Genomic DNA, 11,027 nt, shown 5'->3' on the forward strand with positions numbered 1-11,027 from the left:
CAAATAAATGTTGTAAATTCTCTAGTTGGCTCTGATGTGGGTTGAATTGTTCCAGGCAGTGAAAGAAAGCTGGCTCTAAACCAGTGTGATCTTTGCCTTGTTCAAGCCAGCCAAGTGCCATTTTGGATAAAGTTCATAGCTTACACTTTCTTTTTTCTGGGCAGCAGAGGTGGTGGGAGGTGTTACTTAAAGCTTTAAAAATAAATTAAGAGGTTTGGTTTAGTAGTTAAGACCTGTGTCTGAGACTGGTGTGGCAGTATAAGAGGTTAGTCTGGGCCCTTGCCAACACTGGCATCCCATAGCACAGTGTAGATCGGAGTCCCGGGTGCCCTGCTTCCAATCCAGACCTCTGCTAACACACCTGTGAAGGCAGCAAGGGGCTGTCTCAAGCATCTGTGCCCTCTTCCGCACGGGGAGAGCAGACGCAGTTCCAGGTTTTTGGCTTTGGCCTGCCTGTTACAGTCGTCCTGGGAGTGATTCAGCGGATGGAGGATTTCCTCCTGTCTCTCTGCCTTTCAAACAAAGAAGTAAATTCATCTGAAGACCCAGGCCTGGTGTCCCATATTGGAGCACATAGGTTCACTATCTGCTTCTCCAGCTTCATGCCAATGTGCCTTCCAGGACCAGTGATGGCCTAGGGGCTTGGGTCCCTGCCACATGTGAGACTTCAGCCTGGTCTAGCCCTGTCACAGGCATTTAGGGACTAAGAAAGCAGATGGGCATCTATTTCTCTCAAATATTTCCATGATGTTCTTAAAAATAAAATCTTCAATTACCTTGCCAAACAACACCTGTCTAAGCCTGATAAGATCTCCCTTGCACAGCCTACTGGGAATCACTTGGAGGAAAACATACGGAATGGCTAGTTAGCCAGATTTAGTTAGTAGCATCACCGAGACAGTATTTTATATTCTCTAGAGAAGTAGTACCTCTCAGCGTGGAATAGGCAACCACCAGTCAAAGAAATCACTTCACAATCTTCCTCACAAAAATAAATATCAATATCTTGATGTTGTGTGTGTCTGTTTAAAATAGTATTTATCCTAGAGGAAGGATGGCGGGAAGAGAGAGAGTCAGACTTTTTTGATCTGCTGGTCTGCTGTCTTCCCAGGTGCACTAGCAGGAAGCTAGAGCAGAAGCAGAGCAGCCAAGACTCCAACTGCCACTCGGATACAGGATACCTGCAGTGTGAGCGATGGCTTAACCCGATGAGCCACAGTGCTGGTGTCTAAGCCATTTCCAATCCAGCTTCCCAAGTATGCACTCAGGAAATATCAGAAAATGGCCCAAGTGCTGGGTCCCTGCCACCTATGTGGGAGACCAGATGAAGCACCTGGCATCACCCAGGCTGTTGTAGCTACAGGGACGAGTGAACCAGCAGATGACGATCTGACTTCCCCTGACTTTAGAGTAAACGAATCTTGTACTATTCAGTTTCTTACATTTATAGTCTTCTTACACGTGTGTACTCTTAAATCAGCTGTTAGAAATGCTTCCACAGTTACCACCTCTAATACATATAGTCTGTATAGTATCCTATGGCCTGGCTGACTGCTAGCTTACCCAAAATTCTTTAAAACACTGACCGGCTTCATTTGCAGATTTTTGCTTCCAGAAATGCCTGGGAACAGGAAGGGCTGAATTTGGCACTGAAGGCTTTGGGCAGCTCCCCCACACGTGTAGCTGCCCCGTGTCTGCAGGAGCCTTGGCGGTTCCGTGTGGAACAGGGGAGTGGAGAGGGTGTGGAGGATGGCCACGCTCCAGACACACCAACTGTGGCAGAGCGCGGGCTGTGACAAAGGGTTATTGGTTCCTTGTGGTACCTGCACAGGGAAGGGTTCAATGGCCAGGGAGCTCTTCCCCTGGCACCATTTGTTGTTTGCCCTGCGGTGTGGCTGCCCCAGCTGCCATCATTCTAGCTTTCAGGAGGGGACAGTGGGTGGGAGGATGGTGTACCTGGGCCTGGAGGCAGCCCAGGAAGGCACGCTCCTCCCCTGCTCACTGCTGCCTTTTGATGGCATTTCATCCTGTGGGGAGGGACTGCAAGGGAGGCCAGCAGCACTGCCCTCTAGCTGGGGACTCCTGGGCCCCGAGCTGGGTGAACGTGTATTCAAGCAACCAGCGGTCTTTCCTGAGTAGTGGCCATTGGATACCGGGGTTCACGTGAACTTCATTGGTTTGCCAGTGTTGGAACCAAGCATGAGGGCCAGAAGGGGTACACAGAGCAGTCCTGGAGTCCTGCAGCTCTGGAGAGGGAGGAAGGGGGCGTGCCTGGGGCTGCTGCCCGGGGAACTGGTATTTCCAGGAAGAGTTCTGGTGAACCAGTAACTCAGCAGCGTGAGTGGGCAGGGGACTTGCCTAGCTTTAGCCTACCAGGCTGCAGCAGAACAGCAAACCCCCCAGTGTGCACCCTGGGCTCTGGGCCTGCACCCTGAGCACACTGCCAGGACCCCTTGACCTCTGTCCTCATTGGTGCGTACCTCAGCAAGGCAGGACTCTCGGAGGACAGAGCAAGGGCTGTCCAGCGGAGCCTGCACAGACCAAGTCCTCCGGCCAAAGGGCTGTTAGTCTTCTCCTGGGTGGTGGGGCGGGTACCGCAAGGGACAAAATCCAGGCTCCATGCGGGGCCTGTTCTGTTGGGAAGCATTTATTGTTGCTCCAGGCCTCAGGACCTCCCTGGACAGAACAGCAGCCGCTCAGATCATTTCGCGCATGGCCTTGCTCAGCTTCTGGATCTTGGTCTTGGCGGACATATCGACGTACTTCTCTCCGATGCGGACAATCATGCCCCCCATGATGGACGGGTCCGTCTAGGGAAGGACCAGGCGAAGGCACGAGTTAACCTCACAGTCCGGCGACTGGGGTAAAGTGCTGGAAAAGGGCTAACGCGCCACCCAGGCATGTGACACGCACGCCGAGAAAAAGTTAAAGGGCGACTGGGCTTGGAACTGGAGAATCGGTTAACCTTAACCTGAACGCAACACTTCTCCTACAGGTAATTCAGTCTAGAATCTGACTTAGCCTCCGCCAAGACTTCTGAAAGCCATTCCCAGTTTGTAGGAATCTAGAAACGCCCCCAACACAAGACCTACCTTGACCTCCAGCTTCAACACCTGGCCCTGGCTCAGGAAGCTCTTCAGCACGGTCCTCAGTTCTGACACTGTGGCTTCATCTAGCGGCTGGAACACGGGAGAACAGACCTTCACACACACACCAAGGAGCAGCCTTCGCGGGCAGGGGCAAACCTGGCAGGTACAGAGGCTCACCTGCCCCAGAGGCTCTCATGAGGGAGAGAGGGTTGCTGGGTCGCTCAGGTGTGGCACTTTCTGCCCACACAGGTACCCCCACCTGTGCTGACGGAGAGGATCACCCTGCAAGCTCTCCCCGGGCATTATTTCCCTGTATGGGCAGCTGTGTCACCTGCTCCTATAATTTTCAGCTTTTTCAGCCGGGACCGGGGCTTCCAGAATCTCTGGCATGCCCCTTGTCTAACTTTCGAGGAGCCACCTCTCTCCTGCACGGAGCAAGTTCCCTGGGTGTCCACACTGCACTTGCTCCTCTGAGCCCCAGTGCTCCCTCCTGGTCAGACTGCATGAGGTGAGGACAGCTCTCGGCGGCTTGGTGAAGATCTCACAGCTGCTCTGTCGGGCGGTGGGGAGGTGATGGTCTGTGAGCACTCTATCAAAGCATGCTGCACTGAGGCCTCGCCTCAGTGTGAGACACAGACCTGGAGCCATTTCATGCCCCTGTCCCCTCACTGGTGGATGGCGTGGCCATGGCTGCCTCCCTATGCTACATGGTTAGGAGCAAGCAGCACCAACACAGTGCGATCCTGTGGAGTTGGCCAGCAGTGAGACACACACAGAAGTGGATGAAAGAATGACGCTCCCCACAGGGCAAGCACAACTCCCCATTCACAACTTCTCAGTGCGCATGGTCTGTCTGGGACGCGTATGGTGGTGGGGGAAGCGCAGTGGCTGCTGCCTGGTACTCACAGACGCGGTGGTCACTGTGCAGGGGACTTCTCCACGGTGGACGCTCATCATGGTGGAAAAGGCAGAGATGACTCCCTGGGCGTTGGTCAAGCGGCCATTCTCAGCAAGCACATCTGGAAAAGGGAAGGGGTGTCGGGGACACAAAACTCCCGGGCACAGATTAGTCTCGTGTAGGGCGTGCACTCCAGGTGCAGACTCAGATCCAGGGCCCCACACACTGCCTTCGGGGTCCTCCGAGACTCTGAATGGACTCCCCTCGCATGTGGCTGTCCAGTGACTGCTCTGGGTTGGAGACCATCCTGCCCCTGAGGCAGGAAAATGGGGGCTGAAGGAAGATGAGGGGACAGCCCTCGGGTCGTCCTAGCTCTCATGGACAAGTAGGCACTTGGGGAATGAGCCGACTTCGTGCCGTGGAAGACAAGAGGCGAGGCATGCTACAAGCCCAGTGAGAACCATGCCAAGCAACCTTCAGCAAAACCTGCCACAATGGAATCAAGACAAAGTGGCATTCTGGAGTGTTCTCAAGTGCTTTTCGTAGGAGTGCACGGCAAGCTCTTCAGACACTGAGTGGGGAGGGTTCTCCCTAGAGCAGACATGCCACGTCCTGTCAGGACTCAGCCCGCAAAGTGACATCCGCATTTACGCTACAGTCCCATGGGTGGCCACACAGCCCCAGATGGAACCGGAGGCCTGCGGGGGCACCTGGAGGTCTACAAGGGGTGTGAGTGTCCTGTCCTTGGCAGGACCCCTGGCTTTCCTCCTGGGTGCACACCACTGCCTGTACAATTGGAACTCTTTCCCAAGGGTGCGCTGTGGACGGCTCCTCGGCCACCCTGTGCAGACAGGCTTGGCACCAGCACCGGGGGGGCTGCTGATGCCACAGTAACACCAAGCAGGCTGGTATCTGCGGATAGTCCCCATTTGCTGCCAGCTCAGCTGCTGGGACCGCATCTGGGAACCCCAAGTGGGGAAAGACCCGGGACTTACTCATGAGGTTGGCTGTGAGTGGAGAAAACCTCTCCTTTGTGGTGATGTCATTGAGGCTCTTCACCTTGACTGAGCGCTTGACGTAGGGATTCAGAATGGAAGCAGCCAACTTGGGCTCCTTGAGGAGTTGCTAAAAGTACCAAGGAAATGCACCTTAACATTCTTCACAGTGCAACCAGCCCAGCGGCCCCCTCGCCGCCTGATTAGCGCTCTCAAAGCATAAGGCTAAACCCAAATAACCCCTACCCACTTTCCTGAAAACGCTACTCAATGATTTCATAGAGAATAACAATAAAGATGCTCTTTGAGAACACTAAAATCATACAAAGCTTCTCAATTCACTTTTGCTTTTCAAGAAAGATGATAAAAACAGGCAAAATAATTAATTCACTGCCCATGTTAATGCATCCAACATGGCCAGACTCATGTCTCACAGCTGTGCTGCCGTCAAGAGCGGCCCCACAGAAGGGGCTCCGCCTGTGGCTAGCCCCTGGAGGGGCCTCTCCCACAAACCCAACTCCACTTGCGAGAGACAGTGAAGGTTTCAGAACAGCCTTAGTGAGTGCGGGAACAAGAGGGGACGGAGGCTGCGAGCGCCGTGGCAAACCAGCAGCCCGCTGAGCCGAGCCACACCTGCTCTGGACTGCGGCCTCGGGTGCGCCCTCCCAGCAGCCTGCTCCCCGCCCGTCAGGCCAGGGTTCCTGGGAGCCCACAGCCGCTGCTTCTGGTCAGGTATGCGTTTACCTGCCCATTACCTGCCTGGCACCTCTGCCCAGGATGCTTGCCAACATCCTGCGGTCTCTGGTTCAGGCTGCCGGTTACACAGGGCCAACTGAAACCAAAAACCCACGGAGTGGACCTACAGCAACAGCACTTCCCAACGGTGATGGCCTGTGTGTGGGACGGCATGTCCCTCTCGGCCCCCCCCCCCCGCCCCGAGTGCGCGCGTTTCTAGTCTCAAGGTCACTGCCCCTTCCCTTCCGGCACCTTCTGACTGACCTCCAGGCTTCAGCCAAGCCCTGTTCCATCTCTAGCTGGCCGGCCACACTCCCCGCTGGGAGCACAGCTGAGTAGACATAACTGACAGAGCAGACGACACCCACTGTCGTTGAGCAGGCCAGCAGGAGGGCCTGACTGCTTCCTGCCCCTTCCTCGAGAGCGGCTGGAAACAGAGGGCATTGGCCCAGCGTGCAGAAACTTGGCGAGACCAGTCGGTGAAAAGGCAGGCAGAGATGGTTCCCTCTAAGGTCAGTAAATTTATCCTTCATGTTAAGAAAAAAAGGCAGCAGCAGCAGCCCCGGCGGCCTGTGTTCAGCTGCCACTCTCCCCTCTCTTGGTGGGATCAAAGTTGACAATGACAGCCCAGGGAAAGGTTTCTGAGAAAACAAAGCATTAACCCAAACCATTGGTTATATCAGAGACCATCTGAGAAACACTGGAGGACAAGCATGGACTTCTGGAGGTGACCGTCATATTCTCTACTGGAACGGCAAGTTGGCTTCACATTCTGGATGTTTCTCTCCTCTCAGACTGAAGCCTAGGCTCCTTGAATGGGTATCCTCTTATGCACCTGCTTGTTCCTGTCCCACAATTACAGAATCAACCCGAACACTGCTGGTTTTTCGGGGGCAGTTTTTTGTCACAAGCCATACCTCATTAGGGATGCCTAGTTAAAGACCTAAAGGGCAAGAACACACGAGTGACACTCACGGAGACTCGCAGCAGCTCCTTCTCTACTTGCTCCAGTTTATTCTGTTTGGATGCGGCAGAATAGAGAGCGGTGGCGTAGCGGCCTTCCACACCATACACCTGCACGGGGGGCTTTCAAACGAGAGTGGGGAGACGGTGTGACACCGTCACAGCGCACCCACACACATTTCCCAGCGCCCAGGGCGGCATTCGGACAGCTGTCCTGAAGGGAACTTCCCTCCTTGTCAAAATCCACGGGGCTCCAACTCCTCACGCGGAAAGCGAGGGGTTCGGCGGACAGCGACCAGCACCCTTGTAGCTCCACCTCAGGGCAATCCGGGACTTGAACTCCGAGATCTGGCCAGCCTTCCTCCACACCCAACAATTCGCAGCAGGGACAGTGTCTAACTGAGTCCGCCACCCCCTCTCCGGCCCATGCCCGTGGATTCTGTCCACGTGGGAAGACTGGGATAGACGCTTCCCCTCCCATGCACACTCGCACGCTCCTCGGCGTCACCTACCCTCACCAGCTTGGCAAACGGCCGGGCCACTGATGTGCTGAAGCTTCGCACCTTCAAAGCAATAAAGTAAACAATCAAACCACAATCCTTCAAGGCTGTCAGTCACTCCACATTACCCGTTAAAAATGACTTTGAGGGCCCGGCACCATGGCCTAGTGGCTAAAGTCCTCGCCTTGAATGCGCTGGGATCCCAAATGGGCGCCAGTTCTAATCCCGGCAGCTCCACTTCCCATCCAGCTCCCTGCTTGTGGCCTGGGAAAGCAGTGGAGGATGGCCCAAAGCCTTGGGACCCTGCACCCGTGTGGGAGACCTGGAGGAGGTTCCTGGCTCCTGGCTTTGGATCGGCATAGCATCGGCCGTTGCGCACACTTGGGGAGTGAATCATCGGACGGAAGATCTTCCTCTCTGTCTCTCCTCCTCTCTGTATATCTGACTTTCCAATAAAAGTAAAATAAATCTTTAAAAAGAAAAATGACTTTGAAATCACCAGGGCAAGCTGGTTATTGTCACCCAGGGATCCATTCCCACCCTGCCTTTCCCAGGAGAACCATCCTGGGTTTTTAGGAAAATTGCATTTCCCAAAATTTCCTAGTTTGTCAAGAAGGAGTGGAGGCAAGCACAACCCAGTCAGTTCATGTCTCAAAAAAAAAAAAGTTAATTCTGGGTATTTGCAGTACCACACCCTGAGCAGGATTTTAATCCTGTGTGTGTGTGTGGTGGGGGGACGACCCTGCCCATGATCCGTAACAGAGCCACTTCAAACTAAAGAGCTCTAAAAATCAGGGAGAATGCTGCTTGCAGCAGAGTTCAGGTTCTAAGCGGTGGTGTCCTGTCTTTCAAAGGGCAGAGTCGGAACGCCCAGTGTACAAGGCTCCCAGTGCGCGAGCTCCGGAACGCCCCGATTTCAAACTCATCGATGGGAAAACCATTTCCAGCGCTGACGGGGAAACGACCGCAGGCGCCGGGGCCGATGCACACACCACTGTTAACCCTCCGCATGGGTTCGGATCCCCACTCCACCCTTACCTCAGCGAACACGGAAGCACGATCTACAGCACGGGCGGCCCCGGCCGCTCTCCCCCAGCGCCCCTGGAGCCGAGGGTTTCCGCCGCGCGTGCAGGCAGCCCCGCGCCCGGGACCCTCACGGGCGACCCAGAGCCAAGCCACGGCCGCCTCACGATCGCCCGCGCTCGCCAGGCCCCACGACCTTGGACGGCGCCCCTGGGTCGCCAGCGGCGGCCTCGAACCCTGGCGCTCAGGGTCTGGGACTTCAGGCATGTGTGTGGGGGTCCTGCCAGCTGTTTTCTCCTCACCTGTCGGCTGAGCCCGGACACGGCGGGGGCCGCCATCTTCTCTTCGGCAGCTGTAGGTCAAACCCGACTAGGGCAGCGGAAAGGGGCTCGAGGGCGCAGGCGCGCGGCAGCGTCGCCGCTGGGCTCTCTGGGAAGTGTAGGCCCGGACCTCCACAAGACATGCGCAACGACCTGCTCAGGCTGGGAGTTGTAGTCTTCGGAAGAAAAGCTCTAGGGGTGGCGGCCCACAGGGAGGACGTGAGACTAGTGCGGTTGCACCTGAAAAGGACATTCTGAGCTGACCTTGCAGCGGACTGCTTTTGCGGTCGCTAGTGGCTGAATGTGGTAGCTTTTCTTCCATGTCATGGCTGTCGCCAGCATCGTTAGCGTGTTCCTGTTTCGCAGGTGGGCCTCGCCCTTCCCTGAGCCGGGACGCGCCCTCCATGTCCCCTTCCCGTCAGTGAGGGCATGTGACATTCTGGTGACCGAAGGCCGATTTCCTAGGTAGGGTAGATGATGACGGGGGACGAGATAGGAGAACCCTGACATCAAAACTCAGACCGCACGCCGCGCGGCAGGTGCCTCGGCCTGCGTAAGAACAAGTGACTTCCCTCTGCCTGGAGCAGCTCTGAGCCAGGACAGAGGGATAAGACGGGGTTCCCTGAACCGTGAAAGGAAGAATGTGTCAGATCTGTGATAGGAAGATGCATTAGCAGAGCCTTTTTAGAGTCGTTTTCTCATAATTCCGATTTTTTTTTTAATGGACCAAGGTAGGGAAAAAAGTGATTGGTTTCTTTTCTACCACCAGAGGTCGCTGTTGTCCATGGTTTGGTGTATCTTTCCCAGCCTGAATATCCAGTTGGTTTTGTGACCTGGACCAAATTTCTCTGTTTTAGTTTTTCTTTTTAAACTTCTTCTTCTTTTTTAAAGATTTATTTATTTTTATTGCAAAGTCAGATATATATATGTGTATATATATGTGTATTTATATATATGTATATATGTAGAGGAGGAGAGACAGAGATGAAGATCTTCCATCCAATGATTCATTCCCCAAGTGACCTCAGTGGTGGGAGCAGCACTGATCCGGAGCCAGGAGCCAGAAGCTCTTCCGGGTCTCCCACTCGGGTGCAGGGTTCCAAGCAGTCCTCGACTGCTTTCCCAGGCCACAAGCAGGCAGCTGGATGGGAAGCGGGATTGCCAGGATTAGAACCGGCGCTCATATGGAATCCCGGCACATTCAAGGCGAGGACTTTAGCCACTAGGCCACGGCATCGGGCCTCATTTTTAATTTCTAGAACGAGTATTATAGTAGTACTCCTTTATATATTGTTAAGAAAAATAAGGACAACAGACATAAAGTACTTAGAACGTTTGCCAGAGAGAAGGCATTCAATTATGAGTTAGTTCTTTATTTTGTGAAATTGTGTTGTTGTTGTTCTAAATACATGTTCACAATCTGTAGCAGTGTTTTCCTTTTTAGTTAATGTAAGACTAAAAGATACACAATTACAAAAGGTTTTCAAGCTCAGGGAAGGGACTGGGGGTTGAGATGCAGCAGTTTACAAAGCAGTTAACACACCTGTTAGTATTATTATTTTTTAAGGATTTCCCAGGCCATTTAAAAAATGTATGTATGTATGTATATATTCATTTATTTATTTAATGTGATTCTTTTTTTCTTGTATAAATTTTATTTTTGATAATTTTTACATATTTGATTAAGGTGCGAAGGGTCAAGGGCAGGAGGAAAGCAGGTGAGACCATTGTTTTCACATTTTCTTCTTTCCTTCTTATATCTGGGAGAAGGGGAGACATAAGAGAACCGCCCCCAGCCTCCCAGACATCCCAGGGTCCCCGATGTGGGGCACGCTCCGAGGGTCCTGCTCAGGTAGTTTCGATAGTTCAATAGTTCTGTATTGCTGCCAATCTTGCCACTCTAATCACGATGCAATCTCTCCAGACTCCATGGGCTGACAAGGCCCAGCTTACAGACCCCGCTTGCCCAGGTGTTCACTGCCAACACTTGGCTGGGGTAGTTGGTCGATTTGTTCTGTCCTCCATCCTCTGTTGTGGTACCAGGTGTTCTGAGCAGGCTCCAGTGGACTGCCATATCCTTCATGTGCACCTGGATATGCTGTCCACTGCTCCGTCTGAGCCACTGAGGAGGCCCAGCTCTGACACATGCACTCCACGGTCAGTCCGTGGAACTTGCAATTTTCTCCATGGTTGGAGTTCTGAATCCAGCAGTTTAGTTGGGGGGATTCCCAAAGAAACTTCGTCTGAGGAGATCCCTGACCTGATTCTTGTGTGTGCCAGCCAGTACGGGGTCTGGCACAGTCCATTGCCCAAAGCAGCTTTTGCGCACACTATTAGTTGCACTTGCTGGGTTAGTTCTGTCTCCAGCCCTGTCTTCTGCGCAAACTAATGAGTGTTGCAGTCCAGCCCGATCCTGCCCACCGCACACTTAGCCTCCACGCGGACCAGTGGCAGTTATGGCCTCGTTGGACCCATCTGCAATAACCCCCACGCGGCCTGCCCCC

At 53.8% G+C, this 11,027-nt stretch overlaps 1 protein-coding gene across 1 annotated transcript; it reads right to left on the minus strand.

Moving 5' to 3' along the window:
* Positions 1 to 2,631: 2,631 nt before the first annotated feature.
* ATP5PO (ATP synthase peripheral stalk subunit OSCP) lies at positions 2,632 to 8,592 on the minus strand. Its single transcript, XM_040980774.1, has 7 exons — positions 8,506 to 8,592; positions 7,193 to 7,243; positions 6,693 to 6,803; positions 4,983 to 5,112; positions 3,996 to 4,108; positions 3,093 to 3,179; positions 2,632 to 2,810 (listed from the first exon to the last, which is right to left on the minus strand). Exons 1-7 carry the CDS (start codon positions 8,539 to 8,541, stop codon positions 2,697 to 2,699), a joined length of 642 nt encoding a protein of 213 aa, XP_040836708.1. The 5' UTR covers positions 8,542 to 8,592; the 3' UTR covers positions 2,632 to 2,696.
* Between the last annotated feature and the right edge of the window lie 2,435 nt (positions 8,593 to 11,027).

The sequence above is a fragment of the Ochotona curzoniae genome, unplaced genomic scaffold (genome assembly GCF_017591425.1).
Source record: "Ochotona curzoniae isolate NIBS_2020 unplaced genomic scaffold, NIBS_Ocur_1.0 contig_3498, whole genome shotgun sequence".
NCBI lineage: Eukaryota > Metazoa > Chordata > Mammalia > Lagomorpha > Ochotonidae > Ochotona > Ochotona curzoniae.